This window comes from Oncorhynchus nerka, linkage group LG20 (assembly GCF_034236695.1).
Source record: "Oncorhynchus nerka isolate Pitt River linkage group LG20, Oner_Uvic_2.0, whole genome shotgun sequence".
NCBI classification, from domain to species: Eukaryota; Metazoa; Chordata; class Actinopteri; order Salmoniformes; family Salmonidae; genus Oncorhynchus; species Oncorhynchus nerka.
In genome coordinates, this window is record NC_088415.1 from 46,636,716 (window position 1) to 46,664,220 (window position 27,505).

Below are 27,505 nucleotides of genomic sequence, written 5' to 3' on the forward strand. Positions count from 1 at the left end.
TAACTGCTAGCTCAAGTTGTTATAAATCTGACTTGAATGGTGTGGATTGTTCTAATATCACATTGCCACTGGCAGTACTTTTGTTATTACATACTTTGTATAGGTTCTCTATTGGGATAGGATGACCATGAGAGTTTCACAGGATAGAACTTTGACATCAATTCACCTCACATTAATAAAGTTAGATAAATCAGTCACTCTGCTCAATTTGACATACATCTAAGACTTTGGAACTACAGTATAGGGACAATTTTTGCAGAAATGACTGCATTGATGTTTATACAGTAGTATGTTTGTTTGTAGGTCAGCAAGTGTTGTTTTAGACTAGTCACAAGAAATGTGTAAGCAAATAAAAAAATATCAATACTTGATATACAGCCATGCAGAATCTATAACCTATTGAAGGCCACCATCTGTACTCAAAATTTCCCAAGTCTCCAGACTTCGAAACCCATTAAAACTAGTAGCCCGTGTTGTGGTTGCATCCACACTTCCAGAGTATTTGTCTACCTCTTCTTCCCCATAGAGTCAGTTCAGAAGGCCCTCATTTCATCCTAAAACACCTTTCTAGGCAGCGGTGAAGTGAGCTAATAAGATCCTAATACTCTGTCATTTACAGTAGGGCATTCCTCCAAGGAGTCTACAGTGCCTTCAGACATGAGATGTATCTCAATGAGGTTGCTCTCATATCTTATGCTGTCCTAAGAACACAGAGTAAAGGAGAGCAATATGGTGAATGCCTACCACAAAAAAAGGCTTTTCACACTACTGAGCCGAACTGAGCCACACCAAACAAAGCTGTACTGAGATGCCCTGGTCTGTGAAATGTCATAATTAATTTCAATATGTTGTATGTGCCACAACTCTGCGATATTCTAAAAACGAACCATTGGTGACTTAAGGGTCTCCCTGTAGCAGGGTTCCTCAACTGGCAGCCTGCGGTTTAATTTGGCACCCTAGGTTTTTTGGTAGAATTTTCATTGTTGGACATTAAACACTAGGAAATCAGCTTCAAGTGATTTTAATTTGGGAAATATGTTCAAGTATTTCCATCATATACAAATGTAAGCAAGGTTTGAAATTATTATGATTTAGTCAAATATTATGTATGTTTGGGTTTCTTGCGGTCAATTTGCAGTCTACAAATGATTTGTAATTATGTTCCGGCCCCCTGACCACCCTCTCTCAAGAAAACAAAGAAAAGGTCCCGCAGCTGAATCTAGTTAAGTATCCCTGCCCTATAACCTACAATGATCGTTCGAGAAAGCACTGAGGTGGCTACAGTATGAGACAACACCAGGAAATAGTACAAATCTGTATAACAGCCACTTCGGTACATGAAGACAAAAATAACCTTTCACCCTGACATAAAGAATGTGATTAATTCATAAATAATTTTAAAAAATGCTGCACACAATGTATTACCAAAGATGGCAGTGACCCATTGAGAGAAGGTGCAACATACAGGAGCAGCTGAGCTGTGCAGCAACTAATTAAAACACAAATGATGCACCTGGAGACTTTTCTCTTAACAGTGAGTCACCATCGCTTGAAAACTTTAAGTGGCGCCGCAACTGACCCTTATGGAACTCCAGATAGATTCCAGGGCTTGTCAGTGACTGTGATCCCAGTGATAAGCACAGGTCTGATGACCAATGGATTTTTCCACTGTGGGGGAAGATTGGCCTGATTGGTAGTTTATAAGTGTCGGCCAGGTTCCCAGAGCCAGTCAAATGTGGAAAACTCGGACCGGGACCTCGTGGAATGCCCCCGTATCCGGCACATCAGGACACCTTACTGCCTTACACAGCCAGCCTGAACATGCATGCCCTCATTTTAGTACCAGGCAACAGGGAGTCTTAAGTCATTCTGGACTACTCAAGCATTGGAAAGTTTAAGTCGTACAGTATGAGAATATATTGTATGTATAGACTAAGTGAAAATAACAACACCTTTGTATATCTTCTAAAACATTTTAAAGTGTTAAAAATTTTTTTTTTTAAATAGGATGGATACGTCTGAATGATTTACAAAACAAAGGGATCTTTATTTTGAAGAGCAATGTCAAGGCACAAGACAGAAGTTTCTGCTTTCTCTTTCCCAGGGACCTATGTTGTTTGCCATGGGCTTGCTTTTCTACATACGGTATGTCAAGCTTCCACAAACGTATCACCAAGCTCAGAGCAATGCCTAAACCTCCACAGCAGATTTACTAAACACTGGTGTGTCCATAATGTTATTTGGAGGGGGTGGGGGAAACCGGTCCCTCTGGTCCTGACAATGGCTAAGCATAGCACATTTACCACCTGTCCATTTTCCATACAACTTAATCTGATGCATGTCATCTGCAGAGACACATTTAGTGTGGATGTTGACTTACCCAAAATTCCACCGTTTTCCAGAAATCCTGGTTGGACGATTCCTGAAACGCGAGAATTTTGGGAAAGATACCCTTACATTTTGCAACCCACGCTATGGCAATTCTACAAACAAATACCCCCCCAAAGTAACAACTATTTATCTTGTTCTAGACCAAATGTAACGGCTTATCATTATATCCTTTATAGTACATGTAGCAAATCATACAAATAACATTTCATAAAAATAAACTCTTAAATAAAACAAGGCAAAAAACATGACAAACATAACAAGGAATGCTTAGTGTACAGTCCATTCGGAAAGTATTCAGACCCCTTGACTTTCTCCACATTTTGTTACATTACAGCCTTATTCTAAAATGGATGAAAAATCATTTTTCATCAATCTAAACACAACACCCCATAATGACGCACTTGTGATCTCATACCAAAGGGTTGAGAATAATGCTATAAATAAGGTATCGGTTTATTTTTTTAAATGAATTAGCAAAAATGTATTGGGTAGTGAGGATTTTGTTTTTTAGATCCATTTTAGGATAAGGCTGTAACGTAACAAATGTGGAAAGTATTCAGACCCCTTAACTTATTTCACATTTTGTTGTGTTACAGCCGGAATTCAAAATTGATTCAACATTTTTTTCCCCTTCAGACACAATACCCCATAATGACAAAGTGAAAGTTTTTACCCATTTTTGCAAATGAAGTACAAAAACCTAATTTACATAAGTATTCACACCCCTGAGTCGGCAGGATAGCCTAGTGGTTAGAGTGTTGGACTAGTAACCGGAAGGATGCAAGTTCAAATCCCCGAGCTGACAAGGTACAAATCTGTCGTTCTGCCCCTGAACAGGCAGTTAACCCACTGTTCCTAGGCCGTCATTGAAAATATGAATTTTTTACCTAACTGATTTGCCATATAAAATAAACATGTTAGAATCAGAATTGGCATGGATTACAGAGGTGAGTCTTTCTCAGTTAGTCTCGGAACTGTACACACCTGGATTTACAATATTTGCACATTTTTTTAAATTTTTTAAAATTTAAAACGTTAACTTCTTTGCCACATTTTTTGCAGTTTTACTTAAGTGCCTTGTTCTGTACAGGTTTCCTTCTTTTCACTCTGTCATTTAGGTTAGTATAGTGGAGTAACTACAATGTTTATGATCCCTCAGATCTCCTGTCACACCCATTACACTCTGCTACGGTTTTAAAGTCACCATTGGCCTCATGGTGAAATCCCTGAGCGGTTTCCTTCCTCTCTGGCAACTGAGATAGGAAAGACGCCTGAATCTTTGTAGTGAGTGACTGGGTGTCCAAAGTGTAATTAATAACTTCACCATGCTTAAAGGGTTATTCAACATCTGCTTTTTACCCATCTACCAATAGATACTCCTGAACTGATTTAGGCTAGCCATAACAAAAGGTGTTGAGTAGTTATTGACTCAAGACATTTCAGGCTGTAACACAACAAAGTATGGAAAAAGTCAAGCGGTGTGATTACTTTCTGAAGGCACTTTATGTGCCATCATGGTTTGTCATAATTGATTCACTTTACATCCATCTTTACTATTTATAAAAAAAGCTGCACTGGCCTCATCATCATGTTTAAGCACATGTTAAAAAAGGTAGACTCTGCAATATAACATCACCATACACAGCAAGGGTGTAACCGTACATGTATTTGTACCAAACCGTACACAGTGTGAACCCAAATTAAAATACGTTAAAATGTTTTTATTTACAACATAAAAACACTAGGCCTATAGGCTATGCCTATGCTGCATTGTAGGCCTACGCCTCGAGTAAATCTGATCTGAAAAAACATTTCAGGCTATTCCGTTAAAACAAGTACAGTCTATGTGCACATTGTAATTAATTGTAATCTTATTTTTGAGCATTTCAAAATTTTGTGAGGCGCAGCAAAAAATTTGTTCTGCATAATGGCGAGTGGTGGGGTCAACAAACCAGAATTGGAGGATCCTCCATCATCATTTAGATCTCAAGTTTGAAAACATTTTGGTTTCCTCCCAGTAAATTACAACCGCAATGGATAGAGTTGTGATTAACAATGTCACCTATGCAGCTGCCAACACCTCAAATATGTTGGCACATTTACGCCGACATCACTCCAGTATACCGGCGCAAGACAGAAACACAAAGAAACAATGTCTCCCCTCTAAATTCAAGCAGCTAAATCTGACCGGGACAAATAAATTACAAGAGTGATAGTTTGGCTAAGTGTATATATTTTTTGAACCTTTCTTTGGTTTATAGTCACGGATATGCACCCATTCTCAGTAGTTGAGAATAGCGGGTTTCAGCACCTCGTGAATGTGATCGAGCCATGTTACGAACTTCCCTCTTGCACCCGTTTCAGTAAACAGGTCATACCCGCTCTATATAAGCAGACCAAAGCCAACGTTTTCAATGAATTGGCCAATGCACCCTGTGTTGCACTTACTTAATTGTGACAGCCCATCACCTTACCCTGGAGTGGGAAATGTACTGTGCTACAGACACAGCCCCTTTACGAGAGCTACAAGTGTGCATCTGGCACTGAAGGAGGCAGAGTCATGGTGCATTTGTTACCAAGTGGGAAGTGGGAATTTACCACATACTACTGGGAAAAATCCACTTGAACAGCCCTCTAACTGGTAATGAATTACTTGTGGGAAATTTGTCGATCATCCTGAGCAACCACTTCTCGCACATGGATCTCTGTAGTCACCTATGACTGAAATGGCCACTTAAGAGAATCTTTGGCAGTTAAATGCAAAAAAACACCATTACAGCATCTATTACTGAGGTTTTGAAACTATAATTTGTTTGCACGCATGATAGCTGTACTTTTAGTTTATGGTTGACGCAGCTTGTTGGCCATTAGTCAATCAGCGTTTCTCAACGAGATCCAATCACATGAATGCATCCAACTGATATTTATTTATGGACTTGAAAACTGGTAAATTCCCACCTCCCACATGGTTACAAACGCAGCATCAGAGTGGAAACTTGAGACTCAACATAACAATCCTGTCACAACCGACAATGCCAGGAAGATTGTGAATGGCATTTAATTTTCCCGTTATACCGAGACCGAACCATGACCCCAAAACCGCAATATGTACTGAAGCGTGGGTTTGGTGAACCATTACACCCCTAATAGACAGTGGGCAAACGCCCTACTTACACACATCAACTTAGCACAGACATTACTGGCTTATCCCAATTTATGCTGCGTTCAAAACAACTGGGAACTCGAAAATCTCTGACTTTCGACTTCAGTGAGCACAAGACAACTGGGAACCAGAAAAATTCGTTTTGAACGGTCATCTAAGTGGGGAACTCAGGCCTCTTTCTAGAGCCTCGACTTTCCGACCTGAAGATCACTGACGTCCTGATTTGACCTTGTTTTTCCCTGAGTTCCCAGTCTTGAAAGCACCATTACACCATCTCTTGAGTTGTGTGATAATGTCATATTGCGGATTCTACCTTTAAAGTACTACCAACCCAACCTACATGGATGGGGAAACTAGCCAGAAAGTCACCACATTATTGGTTCCCTGCAATGTGAATCTACAAGGTGAACAACGGCAACATTTCCACAAAGATTTTACAGAGGTACTTAATACTGACAAACAAATGTCCACCCTTTTCTGTCTAGAAAATATGCTGGACCTTTCTTGGTCCCACACCCTCGAACTCAAAATTAAAACAAAAAAACCTTGGTTGATTCTATCCAGTCTTGACATACACTATATTCCTCCATCTTCCTCTGTCCTTTCGAAACACACCCATAACATTGCTGCCTGAATATTTGTGAGATGAACTGTCCTCTGTTAAGCTTAACATATGCGAGTGCAATTGTGTATTTGTGTGTTAATGCAGCTCCCCACATATGCCTAGGTTAGAAATAGTCCCCAAAGTGACATTTTGATAACACTGCAGGAAAAACCTACTTTGATCGAAACCCCTGGCGGCACAGTGAAATGTTATTTTCGCAAATATATAGTATAATACATTTAAATACACAGAGAACATAAAATTCAAATGTACAGTCACAAGTCAAAACAAGAGTGTTACAGTGATAAAGATGAGAAAGTCAGTCTGTTGGTAAAGCGTGGACACTTGGGATACAGGGGGGGGGATGTCTTGGGCTGTAGAGGCTCCGGAGCAGACAAAAGTAATCCTTTAACCTCTCGTTACAGAAGTGTGTGCCCATCGTGTCGTACAGAGTGTGGGGGAATGGATAAGACATGGAAAAGTATGGTACAGGTCCAGTTGAAGGAGGGATTGCAAGACGTGGGTGACTCTTGACGGCTTTAAAGACTGGACCTTGGAGCTCAAATGGTGATGTAATGCTGTCTGAGTTTCCCCAAGAGGAACTCGTGGGTTAAATTGTGTCGTGTGATTATTCCCACAATCTGAAAGAGAAGGTACAGGGAGCGACATCATGGAGCAGACTGCTTCCTCCACTCTAGAAAGACTCAAAAATAATTACTTAGCTACAGTAGTTAGCTACTGAGCTATTCCTCTGCGTAGTGCTTCTAAGCAAAAGCAAAAAGTGGTGTTAGTCCCTTGAAGCTGCATTTTTGTCAGAGTGTTGATTATTCATGCAGGTTTAGAATGGAACAATATGGACCTTTAATACATACACATTTTATGTACTTGATATAGTATTTTGACAAGGCCACATTTAATGTTATTAAAATGTCACCATTAATAAGCAAGCTGTGGCCAACACAGCTTGGTGTGTCAGTTAATATAATTCCTCACCTGGGTTGTATTGATAAGCAATCAATCCTAAGGAAACTGAATGAAACAGGGAGGGACTACCTGAACTTGTCCAATAAGAAATGCTTATTTTCCATTTCCGTTGCAAACCATTTTGAAATGGTGTGCCCTAATGCAGTGATTTTTTATTCTGGTCCCGGGGACCCAAAGGGCTGCACATTCGTTTTTTGGCCAGAGCACAACACACCTGATTCCACTAATCAAAAGTTTGAGGAGTTGATTAGTGGAATCAGGTGGGTGGTACTTGGTCAAAAACAAAGGACCAGAAATGTAGAAACACTGCCCTACTGAATATGACCCAGGCCACAGAGAGGAAACAGGAAGTTAAGGAGTGGGAATTTTAACCCCTTGCGGTGCAACTCACCTCTCCTACTGCGTTGACCACAGGCAGGTGTCGAAGGCCCATGGTCCTGAACAGGTTAAACACTTGGGACACATGTGTGTTTGGGGACACTGTGTAGGGGGAAGGGTTCATGTACGGGGTGACGTCCTGAAAGGGAAAGAAGATGATCACTTACTATCACAAACATGTAACCAGGTAGTAACAACAAAAAGCCTCAACACTTGAGGAAAATTGTTCCTTTTAAGTGACAAGGCACAAACGTGACGCTCTTAAAGAAACGGTGTACAATTTAATGCAATGCGTAGAAACCTAATATTCCACAATTACTCTAATTTCAATTACATGTATTTCTAACAATATTATATATATATTTTTTAATAAATGTATTTACAGGGTTACATATTAGTTTCTATAGCACAACATGTGCTTCAGAAGTAGCTATATTTCATATAGGCTAGGGGTATGAAACTACACTGAACAAAAATATAAAACCCAACAATTTCAAAGACTTTACTGACTTAAAGTTCATAAAAGGAAATCAGTAAATTTAAATACATTCTTTAGGCCATAATCTATGGATTTCACATGGCTGGGAATACAGAGATGCATCGGTTGGTCACAGATATAGTACATGGTCAAAAGTATGTGGATACCTGCCCGTGGAACATCTCATTCCAAAATCATCTGCATTGATATGGAGTTGGTCCCCCCCCCTTTGCTGCTGTAACAGCCTCCACTCTTCTGGGAAGGCTTTCCACTAGATGTTATAACATTGCTGCAGGGACTTGCTTCCATTCAGCCACAAGAGCATTAGTGGGGTCGGGTACTGATGTTGAGCGATTAGACCTGGCTCGCAGTCGTTGTTCCAATTCAGCCTCAAAGTTTGAGGGTGTTGAGGTCAAGGCTCTGTGCAGGCCAGTCAAGTTCTTCCACACCGATCTCGACAAACCATTTCTGCACGGGGGCATTGTCATGCTGAAACAGGAAAGGGCCTTCCCCAAACTGTTGCCACAAAGTTGGAAGCACAGAATCGTCTAAAATGTCATTGTATGCCGTAGAGTTAAGATTTCCCTTCACTGGAACTAAGGGGCCTCCACCAAACTTTACAGTTGGTACTATGCATTGGGGAAGGTAGCATTCTCCTGGCATCCACCAGATGGTGAAGCATGATTCATCACTCCAGAGAACGCGTTTCCACTACGTTGTTCACAACGTTATCAGCAACAAACCGTTCGCCAACACAACGCCATACACGCTGTCTGCCATCTGCCTGGTACAGTTGAAACTGCGATTCATCTGTGGAGAGCATACTTCTCCAGCGTGCCAGTGGCCATCGAAGGCAAGCATTTTCCAACTGAAGTTGGCTACGATGGCGAACTGCAGTCAAGTCAAGACCCTGGTGAGGACGAGCACCCAGATGAGCTTCCCAGAGACGGTTTCTGACAGTTTGTGCATAAATTATTTGGTTGTGCAAACCCACAGTTTCATCAGCTGTCTAGGTAGCTGGTCTAAGACGATCCCACAGGTGAATGTGGAGGTCCTGGGCTGGCGTGGTTACACGTAGTCTGCGGTTGTGAGACCAGTTGGACGTACTGCCAAATTCTCTAAAACAAAGTTGGAGGCAGCTTATGGCAGAGAAATTAACATTAAATGATCTGGCAACAGCTCTGGTGGACATTCCTGCAGTCAGCATGCCAACTGCATATCTCAAAACATGAGACATCTGGGACATTATGTTGTCACAAAACTGCACATTTTAGAGTGGCCTTTTATTGTCGCCAGCACAAGGTGCACCTATGTAATGACCATGCTGTTCAAATCAGCTTCTTGATGTGCCACACCTGTCAGGTGGATGGATTATTTTGGCAAAGGATAAATGCTCACTAACAGGGATGCAAACTAATTTGGCACAATTTGAGAGAAATAAGCTTTTTGTGCGCATGGAACATTTCTGGGATCTTGTATTTCAGCTCATGAAACCAACACTTTACATGTTACGTAAAAAAGTTAAATAATTGTAGATTCAGCCATGAACTGAATTTTGGCGAAGAGAATGGTCACGGGACCCCCCAAAAATTATGATAATTTTTACACTACAAACTGCGGCCAGACGGAAGCCACTGCTCAGTAAAAAGGCACATGACAACCCGCTTGGAATTTGTCAAAAGGCACCTAAAGGACTCTGACCATGAGAAACAAGATTCTCTGGTCTGATGAAACTAAGATTGAACTCTTTGGCCTGAATGCCAAGAGTCTGATCTGGAGGAAACTAGGCACCACTCATTATCCGGCCAATACCATCCCTACGGTGAAGCAGGGTGGTGGTAGCGTCATGCTGTGGGGATGTCTTTCAGCGGCAGGGACAGGGAGACTAGTCAGGATCGAGGGAAAGACAAAAGGAGCAAAGTACAGAGAGATCCTTGATGAAAACCTGCTCCAGTGCGCTCAGGACCTCAGACTGTCCAACAGGACAATGACCCTAAGCACACAGCCAAGACAAGCCAGGAGTGGCTTCGGGACAAGTCTCTGAATGTCCCTGATTGGCCCAGCCAGAGCCTGGAGTTGAACCCAATCAAACATCTCTGGAGAAACCGAAAAATAGCTGTTCAGCAACGCTCCCAATCCAACCTGATAGAGTTTGAGAGGATCTGCAGAGAAGGGGGGGGGGAATTACAGGTGTGCCAAGCTTGTAGCATCATACCCGAGAAGACTCGAGGCTGTAATCACTGCCAAATGTGCTTCAACAAGGTATTGAGTAAAGGGTCTGAATACTTATGGAAATGTGATACTTCTGGGGATTTTTATACATTTGCAAAAACCTGTTTTTACAGCTATGGGGTATTGTGTGATTGATAAGATTGATAAGGGAAAAAACTATTTAATACATTTTAGAATAAGGCTATAATGTAACAAAATGTGGAAAAAGTCAAGGGGTCTGAATACTTTCCAAATGTACTGTAGGATATATCTCAATCTACTTTTTTTTAATCGTATTTTCTGCTGCTCATAAATGTTATGTTGTGTTCCTAACTTTTTAAAGTTGGGAGCACCAGTGCTACCAATGAAAATGTTTAATTTAGAGCCCCGATTGTAAGCGCAGCAGTAGCTGTAGATGTGTGATGGACTGGGTCGTACCACTATCATGCGGGGATTGAGAAGGGCCAAGTCTAGGTCATGGATGTCTGGGAAACGGGGGTAGTCCTCCGTCATCTCAGCGTACGACAGTCTCGGCTGCGTGGCACTCTATGTGGACACAGACAGACAAATAAAAAGGTGCACAGACATACACACACAAGAACATGTGTAGAAACACTACACACACACACTGACTAACTCCTGGGTCGTATTCATTAGTGCACAGCACACTGTGGCAAAACGTTTTGCAACAGAGAACAAAAACGAGAGTTCAGGTAGTTCCTTCATGTTTCAGTACATTTTATTCAATTTGTTGCCTAATGAAGACGATGTGCAAGTGACATCGTCCTACTTCCTTTCCCCTAAATCTTTTGATTGGGCTTGACGATTATATCATAACATTAGTGAAAATCCGGTCATACATATAAAATCATTTTTGCATTTGAGGATTAATTTATTACGTTTTTGCGCTCAAGACCCTTGTGCTTATGTTTTTCACATTGAATACCATTCAAAAGGTTACAAGAGTTAAAAAACTACAAGGCTACTTCCTGGAAAATGACATGCCACTGACACGCCACTTTCATACCTCATACTAGGAATTGCCAGGGACCTCACGATACAATATTGGTGCAATTCTTTACGTGCCACAATTCTATATGTATTGTGATTTGATACTGCAATTTTATTGTGATTCAATGTTCAAAAAACTGGCTCACTGCAGGTCTTACTACATGCCACTACAGAGGCCAGTTTTAATAAGTCATAGAAATAAAATGGCCGATGGATAACAAACCATAGGATGAGAAATACTGGAGTTTTGGCACAGGTAGAGCCGATTAGCACCAGCTAACAAAAATGTAATTAATACTTTGAGTCAGAGAATCGAATGCAAAAATAATATTGCAATACTCTCCTGTATCAATATTTCCCCCCCATCACTAATTAATACGACCCTGTGGGTTGGGAGTTGGGCCACTGACCGACTGGTTCTCTGCGTAGCAGACGCCGCGGATCAGCAGGTTGACCAGCTGAGAGCGCAGGATGATGCCGTGGAAGGTCAGAGGTCGGAAGCGCTCCTCCATGGTCCACTCCTCGCTAGGGGACTGGTCTGGGTACAGGTTAGGGTAGGGTGCATGTCTAGAAACATACACACAGCCATAGAAACATTAGAACTTTCTCCAAATAGAAACACCGGACTGACTCATTACAGTGACTCCATCGATTACAACGTGTGCAAAGTTTATTAATAGTTCATTTCAGAAGAATGATGGATTAAAAAAAAAATCTTAATTTGACCCAAGTCAAAGTTACCCCCTGTAACTTTAGGATGGTTACATGGTTGGTGTTGTAAAAAATGGGATGGGGTCAAGTCAGGTGTGAGAATTAAGGTGTGCGTATGTATGTGTGAGGCTTACCTCCTCTCCAGCATCTGCTGCAGCATGTCCTGGCCCTCCTCCATAGCAGGCACCACGGCCGCCAGCTGGTCGTCACACACGTTGCGCAGCTCACTGGACGGGTATGACTTCATGGACTGGCAGCGCCGCCGCTGCTCCCCGGCCCGCGTCAGCACGCTTGCTTTCTGAGGAGGAGGTTGGCGGAGAAGGCAGGGTTACACATGCTCCACAGACACACCTTCCTGTTCATATAAATGTCAATCATTTTACAGTAAAAGACCGTGAGACTGTCTGTGCATCACTGTTCCCTACATTCCCTAATGTAATTACTGACACTGCCCTAACACATAAATAGATGTGAATAGCCTTTTTATTAACATGTCACAAAGGGCTTTACAGTAACAATACTACAAGGAGGGGAGCAAGGAAGGAAAAACAACATTTTACAATTATTGGAAACACGGCCAAACTAAGTGGCCTTTATCAGTAGCCCCAACCTATGCATTATACAGTATAACAGGGTTCTGATTACTCCTGGTGGCAGTTCGTGGTATGGCAAGGGCATCTTCAGCAGAGGTGTATTCATTTGTCACAGACTGTAGCAAAACATTTGGCCTGATGATCCAAATGGAAAACGTTTTGTAATGAAAACAAGAGTTTCTATTGGATAAAACCAGGTAGGTCCCTCCCACTTTCATTATGTTTGAATATTTTTGGGTCCTAGAGTAACCAGGCAAAACGTTTTGCTACGATCTGCAACTAATGCATACACCCCAGGACACAACATAGTGAAATGTTAAGATAGAAATAGGTTCAGTAGAACAAACATCTCTGACATGTAGAATAAAGAATCATATCAGTTCTATTCATGCTATTTCTATCTGCACGTTGCCCTGGCTCCTACCTTGAAGCGGATGTTGTTGCTGATGAGGATGTTGCCCTTCATGAACTCCCGTTCGTTGTCCCTGTTCTCGGTGACCACGGGGAAGGCATGGTAGACGGTGGTACGCAGGATGCTCACCAGGGACTGGATGCGCGTGTGGGGGTACACGTACGTCAGGTTGGGCTCCATGATGTCACTGGCTGTCAGTCTGGGGGACAAACGAGGGACACACATGTATGTACCAGGGTTAGGGTCAGTCAATCCAGGAAGTAAAATTCCAATTCAATCATTCAAAAAAGGTAACCTATTTTCAAGTAAAAAGGAAAAGCTTTATTTATGTATGCTTTTTTTTTTAACCCATCAACAGATTACACAGTTGGTTAAAGGCTGAAAAGGGCCGCATATATACAGAATATGCGTGTATACTGAAGAGAAATGTGCTAGTTGTAAGTGGGTTTGGATACAATGACCACTGATCTTGGTTTAATGACCACTGATCTTTATTATCAGAAATGTAGTATTATTTTCTTACTTGTCCATCTCGACCTCTGTCTCCCACTCCAGCAGTGGCACTCCTCTCAGATGAATGTGGATGTCATAGATGCCCTTATTGAAGAAATCCCCCGTCCACTTGGCCACCTGAGCATACACACACACACACACACACACACACACACACATAATCCTGTAAGTACCAACTCTGATGCAAGTCTACTAAATTGTGAATGTAAGTTCAAATCAATGAGGTGTACTTTACCATGAGGGTTATCATAATGGGCAAGCCGTAGGTGATCTCATTGGTCGATTCGATGAGAATGACAGTCAGGCTGATGGTCATCCGGACCACACCTCCCAGGAAGGCGGCTGCACCAATCAGAGCAAAGGTTCCAGAGTAGATGTCCATCCCCATGTTGCTGTGGCAACAGAACAGCCAAAAAGGAACCAACCAGGAAAAGCAGGATCAGTCGAAACAGTAAGTGTCAACATTAGGAAAGGTTTTAGCAAAGGATGGGGGAGAAATCTCAACTTTTTAAAATTACTTCCAAAAAGTGGTCAATTCGATAGCGATTACTAAGGAAAGACTCTAAGGCTTATTGCTAGCACTGTCCGCTCAAACGGCATTATTTTCTTGAGACAATGAACTGGCACCTACAGTCCAAAACGCCAAGAGAAACTTAGCTATTACTTGCAAGAACCCAAGAACTCAAAAGGCCTGAGTCTGACAAAGCAGAGTACAGAGGACAACTGGGTCAAAGAGAGAGAGAAAAAAACTCAGAGTGTGGGAGAGAAGCGCTTAGAGAAAGTGCCCAATCAGCAGATTCCTTCTCAGAGGATATGTCAACTTTAAAATGTAGCTTTGTTGGCATTTTTACACATTCTAAGAGATACAAACTCTATGGGAAGTTACACTGCAGCTACACTAATATCACAGTAGTTTGGTACTGGGAAAGTAGTTGGGAGATTTCCAAACCAACAGATTTCAAATCATAGAAACCAGATCCATATACAGGGCCTTCAGAAAGTATTCATACCCCTTGACTTATTCCACATTTTGTTGTGTTACAGCCTGCATTCCAAATGGATCTACACAAAATACCCCACAATAACAGTAAAAATGTGTTTAGAAATGTTTGCAAATACTTCATTTACATAAATATTCAGACCCCTTTGCTATGAAACTCCAAATTGAGCTCAGGTGCATCCAATTTCCTTTGATCATCCTTGAGATGTCACTAGAACTTGGGAGTCCACCTGTGGCTAAATTCAATTGTTTGGACAGGACTTAGAAAGAAACATCTTTGACAGTACATAGCTGACAGTGCATGTCAGAGCAGAAACTATACCATAAAATCCAAGGAAATGTCTGTACAGTTGAAGTCGGAAGTTTACATACACCTTAGCCAAATACATTTAAACTCAGTTTTTCCACAATTCCTGGCATTTAATCCTAGTAAAAATGCCCTGTTTTAGGTCAGTTAGGATCACCACTTTCTTTTTAAGAATGTGAAATGTCAGAATAATAGTAGAGATAATGATTTATTTCAGCTTTTATTTCTTTCATCACATTTCCAGTGGGTCAGACGTTTACATACACTCAATTAGTATTTAGTTACATTGCCTTTATATTTTTTTTTACTTGGGCCAAACGTTTCGGGTAGCCTCCCACAAGCTTCCCACAAGAAGTTGGGTGAATTTTGGCCTATTCCTCCTGACAGAGCTGGTTTGTAGGCCTCCTTGCTCGCACACGCTTTTTTCAGTTCTGCCCACAAATGTTCTATGGGACTGAGGTCAGGGCTTTGTGATGGCCACTCCAATACCTTGACTGTTGTCCTTAAGCCATTTTGCCACAACTTTGCCACAACCCAATAGTTTGTGACCTCAAGCTGAAGCGCACTTGGGTTCTGCAGCAGGACAATGATCCAAAACACACGAGCAAGTCCACCTCCGAATGGCTTTTTATTTTATTTTAAATTAAGGTTTTGGAGTAGCCTAGTCAAAGTGCGGACTTGAATCCGATTGAGATGCTGTGGCGTGACCTTAAAGGCGGTTCATGCTCAAACCCTCCAACGTGGCTGAATTAAAACAATTCTGCAAAGATGAGTGGGCCAAAATTCCTCCACAGCGACGTGTAAGACTCATTTCCAGTTATCGCAAACGCTTGATTGCTGAGGGTGGCACAACCAGTTGTTAGGTTTAGGGGGCAATTACTTTTTCACATAGGGCCATGAAAGTTCGGATTGCTTTCCCACGCCCAAAAAATAAAATCATCACTTAACTCAAGTAAACTCAAAATGCAGTTTCTTTGTGTCATATTTAAATTTGTTTGATGATCTGAAACATTTAAGTGTGACAAATGTGCAAAAAAAATGAAATAAGGAAGGGGCAAATACTTTTTCACAGCACTGCATCTGTGAAAGGGTATAAAACAACTTCTACAGTATTGAAAGTTTCCAAGTGCACAGTGGTCTCAATAATATGGAACTACCCAGACTATGCCTAGAGCTGGCCGTTCGACCAAACTGAGCAACCGGGCAAGAATGACCTTGGTTAGGGAGGTGACCAAGAACCCAATGACGACTGACAGAACTTCAGACTTCCTTGGCTGAGATGTTAGAACTTGTCATAAGGACATCAGTCTCTACAGCAAACTCCAGGCATGCCCCTACCAATCTGGGCTTTATGGGAGATTTTCTCAGGAGTGGCTTCCGTCTGGCAAAAGGCACATGAGAGCATGCCTGGAGTTTGCAAAAAGGCACGTGACAGACAGAGCACGAGGCAAAATATTCTGTGGACAAATGTTACGATTTAGCCTGAATGTAAAGCACTATGTCTGGAGAAAACCAGGCATAGCTCACCACCCCTACCGTGAAGCATTGTGGTGGCAGCATCATGTTATGGGGATGCTTTTCAGCGGCAGGGACTGGGAGACTTGTAAGGATAGAGGGAACAATAAATGGAGCCAAATCCTTGAAGAGAACCTGCTTCAGAGTGCAAACGACCTTAGACTGGGGCAAAGATATATGTTCCAACAGGACAATGACCCAAAGCATACAGCCAAAGCAATGCTGTAATGGCTTCAGAACAAGAATGTGAAAGTCCTTGAGTGGTCCAGATAACTCCCAGACTTGAATCCCATTGTAAATATGTGGAAAGACTTGAAGATTGTTGTTCACTGCCACTCCCCATCTAACTTAGAACTTAAGAAAATCCCCAAAAACAGATGTGCAAAACTGGTACAGACATACCCAAGACGACTCAAAGCTGTAATCGCCGCTAAAAGGTGCTTCTACTCAGGAGTGGGAATATTAAAGTAAATTAGATTTCTGTATTTCCTTTTCACTTCAACATTATGGGGTATTGTGTGTAAAATGTATATTATATATATATATAATATATATAACAACACAATGTGGGTCAAGGAGTATGAAAACTTTCTGAAGGGTTTATTTCTACTATTTTCTACATTATAGAATAATAGTAAAGATATCAAAACTATGAAATAACACATATGGGACCACGTAGTAACCAAAAAAGTGTGACACAAATCAAAATGTAAGTAGCCACCCTTTGCCTTGATGACAGCTTTGCACACTTGGCATTCTCTCAACCAGCTTCACCTGGAATGCTTTTTCAACAGTTTTGAAGGAGTTCCCACATATGCGGAGCACTGGTTGGCTGCTTTTCCTTCACTCTGCGGTCCAACTCATCCCAAAACATCTCAATTGGGTTGAGGTCGGGTGATTGTAGAGGCAAGGTCATCTGATGCAGCACTCCATCTCCTTCTTGTTGAAATAGCCCTTACACAGCCTGGAGGTGTGTTGGGTCATTGTCCTGTTGAAAAACAAATGATAGTCCCACTAAGCGCAAACCAGATGGGATGGCATATTGCTGCAGAATGCTGTGGAAGCCATGCTGTTGAAGTGTGCCTTAAATCACAGACAGTGTCACCAGCAAAGCACCCCTACACCATCACACCTCCTCCTCCTCCATGCTTCACGGTGGGAACCACACATGCGGAGATCATCTGCTCTGCGTCTCACAAAGACACGGCTATTGGAACCAAAAATCTCTCATTTAGACTCATCAGACAGAAAGGACAGATTTCCACCAGTCTAATGTCCATTGCTTGTATTTCTTGGCCCAAGCAAGTCCCTTCTTCTTATTGGTGTCCTTTAGTAGTGGTTTCTATGCAGCAATTCGACCATGAAGGCCTGATTCACGCAGTCTCCTCTGAACAGTTGATGTTGAGATGTGTTTGTGTTATTGAACCCTGAAGCATTTATTTGGGCTGCAATCTGAGGCAGGTAACTCAAATTAATTTATCCTCTGCTTGCAGAGGTAACTCTGGGTCTTCCAGAGTCATGTGGCGGTCCTCATGAGAGCCAGTTTCATGATAGCGCTTGATGATTTTTGCGACCGCACTTGAAGAAACATTCAAAATTCTTACATTTTCCACATTGACTGACCTTCATGTCTTATATTAATTTTGCTTTGCTTATTTGAGCTGTTCTTGCCATAATATACACTTGGTCTTTTACCAAATAGGGCTATCTTCTGTGTACCACCCCTAACTTGTTACAACACAACTGATTAGCTGAAATGCATTAAGGAAAGAAATTCCACAAATTAACTTTTAACAAAAGCACACTTAATTGAAATGCATTCCAGGTGACTACCCCATGATGCTGGTTGAGAAAATGCCAAGTGTTCAAAGCTGTCAAGGCAAAGGGTGGCTACTTTGAAGAATCTCAAATATATTTTTTGGGTTATGACTTGATTCCATATGTGTTATTTTATACTTTATATCTTCACTATTATTATACAATGTAGAATATAGCAAAAATAAAGAAAAACCCTGGAATGAGTAGGTCCAAACTTTTGACTGGTACTGTACATATGAATGAATCTGATATACACCATTACCATTCCTGGACATTTTGTTACGAGACAGTTGGGCTTACATATTTGAGTACTGACTATGAGAACGTTGGGTTTACATTTCGTGGGGAAAAAATTATGAGAATGACAGCCTAACAATTTGCGTACATTAGATCATGCCTAACACTGAGAACAGTTGATTATGAGAACGTTGGCCTAACATTGAGAACTATATCAGAAAATTGGTCTTACATTTTGAGGAGGTTGGCCACCAGGCGTCCGAAAGCGGCGCCACAGAGCAGCGAGGGCACAAAGAGGCCGCTGGGCACCGACACGCCGTACGTCCAGCACGCCAACAAAAAGTACAGCACAAAGAACACAATCAGCGTCACAGGGCTGAATGTACCTACAGAGACAGACAGGAAACACAGGAAATCACACACTAAGACTGCGTTTACACAGGCAGTCCAACGCTGATCTTTCTTCCACTAATTGGTATTTTGACCAATCACATCAGATTTTTTCAGAGCTGGCCACAGAGGTGTTCATTATGTTCTGTATAATGACGAACTAAAGTGTAGCCATCAGTGTACACAAACATATTTCGGTGTGTACGTGTATAGAGACTAGGGACCCTGTTAAAATAACACAGATTAAGCCTAGTCCTGGAACTAAGAAGTACTTTAAATAGAGATTATTGAGCATGCAGTTTAGTACAGGCATGGGATCAGTTTTGCCCTTAAAATCAGGTGGGAGCTTGTCCATAATCTCATTCATCATTATCTAAAAGGCTAAACTGATCCAAGAACAGCCCTTGTCTCACCGTCCTGGTGGAAGAGCTGGTGGATGGCCACCTCCTGAGGGTTGAAGAACAGAGTGGCCATGTCGTTGTACGTCTTGTTGGGGCAGAAGAACTGGCGGATTGTAGAGTTGATGACGTCTTCATTGAGGGACACCTAGATAAAGCGCCATATCACACATTTTACCATTGTAACAAAACCATTGAATGGGAGCATGTTTCTAACTTTAGTTACATGAATGTATACAGAACTGTATACATGTCTGTCCGATGTGGGACGTATTCAAAATGTGAAACTCCACTTCTGAAGGACCTGAGTGTATACTAGACTAGAGACCTGGGGATACAGTTTTGGAATAGAGGTGATGTCTATGCCATAGATTGAAACGTTAAAATATTAACAATGGCCGACACTGGAGTGACGGTGTATGCTGCCCGATGAATCGGTTCATTTACACCATTAAAAGCATTGAATGTTGAGACTGTGGTATGTTCAGTAAAGTCAAACATTGAAAAGGGGGTATATTCAGTAAGGTGAAGTGTTCAGTACGTTGCAGATAGAAATGAATGAGTAGCTCTATCTGGATTCCATAATCTACATGACAGACCATCATATCGGTTCTATACAATAAACTCCTATCTGAATGTTCTTCATCGTTGCACTCTCCTGAACACTAGCACGGTTGGGATCAATGCCATTTCACTTCATTCAACTCAGTCGGCCAATCTGAGGTCAGAGAGGCAACAGAAAACACCAATAAACTTTTTAAGGATGGCTTTTGTATGAATATGTAGTTTTATGGTCTCGTTATGTTTCAATATGATTTTAGTGCTCGTTTTAGGATGATTATGACATTGTTTTACAGCTGTTATTTTTTATATGCTTCACTTTTTAATAAAAGTTGAGCTCTGCCAAACGTACCAGAGCTGTCGTGTTGTTGTTGGTGATGGTGGAGGCCAGGTCACGACATTCACCCAATGTCATGGATGCCACAAAGATCACCACCGTGGTCACCATGGCAACCAGCAGACTCTCTAGAACCCTTCCCAGGGACCAGACAAAGAACATGACATGAAACACAAATCACTGTAACCCCTTTGAGAAATATGCCTTTCCACTCAGATGGGGAAGTTAAATATATTGATCATTTGAAAAACAAGTTACATTTGTAACAAAGCATTGCAGCAATGCAACTGTCACTACAATTAAGTGTATATGTACATATCACACCGAGCAGGTACCTGACAAACTTGGCCTTGGGGTGGACGTGTCTCATGCGGTACTTGGCCAGCCTCTTGTTGATACAGTTAAAGAAGGCCCCCAGCAGCCCTCCCGCCACCCCCATCAGGACAAAGAAGGCCAGGTCAACCGCCGTCCACAGGTGGCACTTCTTATCCCCGTCTGAACACTGTGGGAGAGGGATGGACACCCATGGAGACATGGAACTCAAGTCGCTAAACCATTATATGCACACAGACCCACATACACTATCTGCACACCTCCACAACATGAACGAGTGCTTGTACCTTGAACTCTCCAAAGTTGAGCAGGCCAGGCAGCTGGAACGAGCCCCATTTGTTGTAGTTGATCCCAGAGCGGAAGAAGTTGAGGGTGAACGTAGCAGACATGGAGCAGAAGAGCTGGGGGGTAGACAGGAAGAGAGTGGTGCTTCAGACCAGGCTGACTGACAATGACAGAAAAATAGCCTGTGTGTTCGCGTGTTTGCATGAGTCTCTGTCTGTGACCTTTGACCTACCACTTTCCAGGTGAGCGCCTGGTTCCAGAACGAGGAGCCCTCCTCCAAGCTGAAGAGGGTGCCCCCTATTGGTGCCCCAAACGCAGCCGCCACCCCAGCCGCCGCCCCCGCCGACACAAAGTCCCGCTTGTCCCTGAAATCAAGATTAAGCAGAGATTTAATTTATAATGATGAACAACTACACTATTAGCACTTTACAGAGTATGCTACTGTACCGGTCACTGCGGAAGTAGGGGAAGTCAAAGTTGATCTTCTTGAAAGTGATGCTCTGAAACTGAGGGAGTCCGGCTCCCACGATGGCTCCACTGTGGATCATTGGACCCTCCTTCCCCACAAACAGACCTGAGGGATCAAACACTTAAAGGCGGAACAGACGCTTTGCCATTGGATTCCTTTTGCTATAATGTTTGCATCTGTTGGAAAGTCAGGGGTCGTATTCATTAGTGCACACTGTAGCAAAATGTTTTGAAAAAGTGAAATAACTACTGTTTCTATTGGACATGTTCAGGTAGTCCCTTTCTGTTTCAGTTGTCTTCCGTTTGGTGCCTAGTGAATATGACCTTGTTCCATATATTTTGTAGTACCTCCGGATACGGTAAAGAGGACTCCGATAGCCTTGCAGATGAAAGTCCGTAGCCGAACTATTCCAGGTATCTTTACTCCATTCAGGTAGCTCTTGATCTCAGGGATTCCCGAGCCTGCAGCTACAGGCTAAAGAACACAGGAAAGGGACAATCAGAAGGAGTTGGGACAATTCTGATATGATACCACCAGACAAGCAAAGAAACCCTAAATAACTGCCCAACAGGTATAAAAAAAATAAGAGGTTTTGATAATGAGTATTGTCAAAGGGATTATGAGCATGTTCAGTACAGGCAGTACAGTACAGTAGACTCCTGACAAGTACACTTCAGATAAGAGCAAACTCCGTTGAAGTGCAATATAGGTCCCTTTTTAATTGCTCTGATAACTACACGGTATCAGGACAATCCTAAGCTACTGCATTTATCAGGAGTTGACTTTAAAATTTCTTGATTCCATACACATATTTAGCAGATGTTATTGCAGGTGTAGTGAAATGTTTGTGTTCCTAGCTCCAACAGTGCAGTAGTATCTAACAATTCACATCAATACACAAATCTAAAAGTAGATGAATGGAATTAAGAAATATTAGGACAATCAATGTATTAGTGGCATTGACTAAATACAGTAGAATAGAATATAGTATATACATATGAGATGAGTAAAGTAGTATGTAAACATTATTCAAGTGACTAGTGTTCCATTATTAAAGTGGACAGTGATTCCATGTAGCTGTGATGGCTACTTAACAGTCTGATGGCCTTGAGAGAGAAGCTGTTTTTTAGTCTCTCGGTCCCAGCTTTGATGCATGGTTGATGTCCTTGATGATCTTTTTCGCCTTCCTGTGACATCGGGTGCTGACCGTACCTCCCTCTGGAGAGCCCTGCGGTTGCGGGCGGTGCAGTTGCCGTACCAGGCGGTGTTACAGCCTGACAGGATGCTCTCAATTGTGCATCTGTAAACCTGAGGTTGAAGAAACCTCCTGAGGTTCTTCACCACACTGTCTGTGTGGGTGGAGCAATTCAGATTGTCAGTGATGTGTACGGCGAGGAACTTGAAGCTTTCCAACTTCTCCACTGTGGTCCCGTCGATGTGGATAGGGGGGTGCTCCCTCTGCTGTTTCCTTTAGTCCACGATAAGCTCCTTCATTTTGTTGACATTGAGGTTATTTCCTGGCACCACTCCGCCAGGACCCTCACCTCCTCCCTGTAGGCTGTCCCGTCATTGTTGGTAATCAGGCCTACTACTGTTGTGTCAGCTGCAAACTTGATGATTTAGTTGGAGGCGTGCATGGCCTCGCAGTCATGGATGAACAGAGAGTACAGGAGGGGGCTGAGGCCCTGGATCCCTGTGTTGAGGATCAGCAAAGTGGAAGTGTTGTTTCCTACCTTCACCACCTGGGGGCGGCCTGTCAGGAAGTCCAGGACCCAGTTGCACAGGGCGGGGTTCAGACCCAGGGCCCCAAGCTTAATGATGAGCTTGGATGGCACTATGGTGTTGAAGGCTGAGCTCTCGTCAATGAACAGCATTCTGACATAGGTATTCCTCGTCCAGATGGGATAGGGCAGTGTGATGGCATCGTCTGTGAATCTATAGGGGTGGTAAGCAAATTGTAATGGGTCTAGGGTGTCAAGGTGAAGAAGAGGTGATATGATCCTTAACTAGGCTCTCAAAGCACTTCTAGATTACATGAGTGAGTGCTCCAGGGCGATAGTCATATAGTTCAGTTACCTTTGCTTTCTTGGGTACAGGAATAATGGTGGACATCTTGAAGTAAGAGGGGAAAGCAGACTAGGATAGGGAGAGATTGAATATGTCCGTAAACACTCCAGCCAGCTGGCCTGCGCATGCTCTGAGTACGCGGCTAGAGGATGCCTTGCGAGAATTGATACACTTAAATGTCTTACTCACGTCGGCCACAGAGAAGAAGAGCCCACAGTACTTGGGAGTGCGTTATCCATAAAGCGGGCAGCAAGACGTCGGTGTCCGTGACGTGGCTGGTTTTCCGTTTATAATCCGCGATTGTCTGTAGACCCTTCCACATACGTCTCGTGTCTGAGCCGTTGAATTGCGACATTACTTTGTCTCTGTACTGACGTTTTGCCTGTTTGATTGTCTTACGGGGGGGCATAACGACACGGTTTATATTCAGCCATATTCCCAGTCACCTCGCCATGGTTAAATGCGGTAGTTCACGCTTTAAGTTTTGCGCAAATGTGCCATCTATCCACAGTTTCTGGTTAGGGAAGGTTTTAATAGTCACCGTGGGGACAACATCCCCTATATACTTCCTAAAGAACTCAGTCACGGTGTCCGTTTAAGCGTCAATGTTATTCTCAGAGGCTAACCTGAACATGTCCCAGTCCACGTGATCAAAACAATGTTGAAGCATGGATTCCGATTGGTCAGACCAGCTTTGAATAGACCTTAGCACGGTTACTTCCTGCCTATAGGAAAGGAGGAGAAAAATGGAGTCGTGATCTGAGGGCAGGGGAGGGCCTTGTAGGCATTTCGAAAAGGCAAAAAGCAGTGATCTAGTGTTTTCTCTAAGCGAGTACTACAGTCAATGTGTTGATAGAACTTCGGTAGAATTTTCCTCAAATTTGCTTTGTTAAAATCCCCAGCTACAATAAAATGCGGCCTCAGGATATGTGGTTTGCATAAAGTCCAGTGTAGTTCCTCGAGGGCCTTCGGGGTATTGGCTTAAGGGGGAATATACACGGCTGTAACTACAACCGAAGAGAATTCTCCTGGGAGATAATAGAGCCGGCATTAAATTGTGAGGTATTCTAGGTCGGGTGAATTAAAGGACTTGAGTTTCTGTACATTATCACAATCACACCTTGTGTAGTTAATCATGAAACATACACCGCCACCTTTCTTCTTCCCAGAGAGTTATTTTTATTCCTGTCTGCGCGATGAACTGAGAACCCAGCTGGCTGTATAGACGGGGACAGTATATCCCGAGAAAGCCTTGATTCCATGAAACAGAGTATGTTAAAGTCCCTGATGTCTCTCTGGAAGGAGATCCTCGCCCTGAGCTCGTCTACTTTATTGTCCAGAGATTGAACATTAGCGAGTAATAACCTCAGAAGTGGTGGATGGTGTGAATACCTCTTCTCCGACTGGCGACGACTTGGAGCAGCCTCTGGGATAAGTTCAATTACCCTGGGGGGTACAAGCAAATGATCCAATTCGGGAAAGTCGTATTCCTGGTCGTAATGCTGGCGATGTTCCACCGCTCTGATATCAAAAAGTTATTTCCGGCTATATGTAACACAAAAAAACATTCTGGTCTAATAATGTCCGAAATAACACGTGAAAAAATTAAACTGCAAAGTTGCTTACGAGCTAGAAGCAGAGCTGCCATGTCGGTCGGCGCCATCTTACTAATGTATAGCATAACAATAGCATGTAAGGACACGTTAGGTATTTGTGTAGAGCGTCTTTACCTCAATGAGGACCAACACACTGGCGATGAAGATGAACATCATATTGAAGGCCAGTAGCTCAAGAAGCGAAAGAGCCAGGCAGCCTTTCTCGCTGCACTCCTCCACAGCTAGCACACACTGGCTAAGGAAAAGCATTGTCTGCCACACAACACCTCAAAGCTCTCAACTAATACAATATGTTGATTTGCAAATGTTCAACATCAGAAAGACATTATGAATTAGGCATAGACTTTGTGAAATATTTCATCTTCAAAAAAAGATACATTTTCCCACCAAGTTGAATTTGAGCTGAGTGAAAAGGCGTACAAAAAAGTCCACAAAAACACCCACCTGAAAGAAAAGAGAATGGTGTTAATAAGAGTTTAATATGCAGTTTTTTTTCAAAGCATGCAGACATTTGTCAGAAGCACTGCGCATCATCCATACCTTCGTCATACATTATTTCCAGAGAATGTACAGAGGTCCATTGTTTATCACTAACATACCGGTATGTAAGCCAACCAAAAATCAGAATGTCTGATTCTTCATCCAGCATAGAACATGATTGCACTTACCAGGCCTACTGAAACTCCAATGGCAAACACTAGCATCCACCTCACAGCTTCATACTTTTTGGCTCTCTAATAACGTGATAGAAGAACCCATGTTAGAAGAGATGGGAAAACAACACAATTGCAATATGCAGTTTGTGGAAATGAAAAGTAGTTTTTTTTACAGCTTCTGAAAATAAAGGCATTCTAGTGTAGTTGGTAGTCTAACCACATACATAATGACTTAGTAACAACTTTGTAACTAACTCAAAATGTAGGCTTATTTATCACAATACCAATGCCACAATTAATTTCTTAGTATACCTTGTTGTTCATCTCCTCCAGAACTTCAACATATGGTTCATTGATGCACCTGTCATAATCCAGGCTCTGCCAAAATATGGAGAGAACCATTGGGAGAGGAGTCAGTGTGTGTTTAATTGAATTCATTCTGTAGTTTATTTTTCTGACGAGAAAGATTTCAATGATACTCAGGTAACAGACGTGGTCAAGAGGTAGTCTGGTCCCATTTTATTTTTTGCTCTTGCCTACTCCATTGTCACTGTCTGTCCTTACATTGACATGACAATTCCATAAGGAGTTGGCAAAAAAAGCTGAAACAGACTGGCAACCAGGCTAGTCAAGAGCTACACTGATGCTCATTTGGGTGTGTCTATTTTCCCTTCATTCATATGGAGTTAGGCCAACATCTTGATCTGCTTCAAAGGGATTTCATCACCTCATAATCTTTCCTTGGAAGGATCTCATCCTCTTCATCTTGAGTTTCCCCAAGAATAGTCTGGAAATTAGAAGAATGTAACACTGCCATCATTCTGCATGAAGAATAACAAAACAATGACACAAAACTACTCTCAACCTGACAAATAAGGTGATGCAGTGTAGCGCACCTTCCCAGTCATCATGAAAAGATAGCTGGCACTTACTACACCTAGTACTATATGCCACACAATAACCCCAACAAAAGAGCAAGCTGTTGGCTGAGGTTTCTTCCTGAGTCATGCAAGGCTGTGAATAGCCGGAGGGAAACAAATAGCTGGATGCTAACGTTGCTCTCTTTCAAATGTAACCTTTATTTAGCCATACCCTTCCTCGACAATGAATGCCCCTTGTCAAACAGTCCGATAGGGTGTTTGACAAGGGCCTCTATTAAACAATGCACATCATGCATAAATACATGGCATCGGTCATGCTTAGCAAGCATCAAGCTTGAGTCACAGATAAAACATAGAGGGTTAGTTTTAAAAAATCCTAGCGTATTGCCAGTGGCTACTAGTTAGCATAGTTGCTCAGCACTGTCAGCTAGGTGTCATGTTGTTTAGTTTGACTCACAGAACACATTACCCCAAAACATTTATTTAGCCTATAATGTTACTGACAGCTATATTCTGTAACATAGTCAAACTCAATATTTATTTATCAAGCTATTGTGCAACATAGTTAGCGACCGAAGATAGCATTGAGACATCCACACAACAGAACAGGGTGGAGCTTTCTCCAGCCAGGGTGAAGTCAGGACATGGGCTCAGTTTTCCTTGGAAAACTCACACACAATATATTGCAAATTGAGGCAATTCTACACATTATAAGACATTATACAGATTCTCTCTCACCAGTTCCTCTGGTGTTCGGGTATCTTCATCCCTGCAGCAGCAGTGACAACATAAGCAATTCCCACAGCACGCCATCTTCGTTGTTGCCTCTTCAGCACCACCACTTCCCACAATGGCCGTGTTCGAGAGGATCGCAGCCGCAGTGCATCATGGGTAAATTGTGACTGCCTGACTGATCTACAAATCATAATGAGTTGCTATTTATGATGCAGGGTGATTTGTAGATCAATCAGTCGGCAGTCGCATGCAGTCGTTTTGATGCTCTCGAACACGGCCAATAAGGTGTGGCGAACAAAGAAGCGGTAATTTACGGAAACGTATCAAAACTGCGTGTAATTTACGCATGTGTGATACTTGTTATTCTCAATAAAACAATAACAACAAGATTACAAAACCCAGTTATAATAGTACAGCACAAATAATGTGCATTGCATTCGCCTTCAAACTT

The 27,505-nt window shown here is 42.3% G+C and overlaps 1 protein-coding gene across 1 annotated transcript; it reads right to left on the reverse strand.

Annotated features, from left to right (window-relative positions):
* Positions 1-2,023: 2,023 nt before the first annotated feature.
* Positions 2,024-27,505, reverse strand: clcn6 (chloride channel 6). The gene is made up of 22 exons (XM_029622727.2): positions 27,058-27,505; positions 26,166-26,225; positions 25,751-25,816; positions 25,451-25,516; positions 25,160-25,226; positions 24,897-25,003; positions 21,447-21,573; positions 21,078-21,204; positions 20,863-20,995; positions 20,633-20,746; positions 20,348-20,514; positions 20,028-20,148; positions 19,130-19,262; positions 18,559-18,712; positions 13,685-13,841; positions 13,460-13,566; positions 12,949-13,135; positions 12,066-12,229; positions 11,631-11,787; positions 10,648-10,755; positions 7,534-7,659; positions 2,024-6,799 (listed from the first exon to the last, which is right to left on the reverse strand). The coding sequence occupies exons 1-22, from the start codon at positions 27,130-27,132 to the stop codon at positions 6,719-6,721; spliced, it is 2,604 nt and encodes an 867-aa protein (XP_029478587.1). The 5' UTR covers positions 27,133-27,505; the 3' UTR covers positions 2,024-6,718.

Bases quoted from the DNA above. Each gene is read 5' to 3' on its own strand.
- clcn6 (XM_029622727.2), bottom strand. From the start codon at position 27,132: ATGGCGTGCTGTGGGAATTGCTTATGTTGTCACTGCTGCTGCAGGGAT. The intron at 20,149-20,347 runs GTACCTGCTCGG...GTCCCTGGGAAG, and splicing joins CCCAAGGCCAAGTTTGTCAG to GGTTCTAGAGAGTCTGCTGG. The intron at 13,567-13,684 runs GTAAAGTACACC...GTGTATGCTCAG, and splicing joins CCATTATGATAACCCTCATG to GTGGCCAAGTGGACGGGGGA.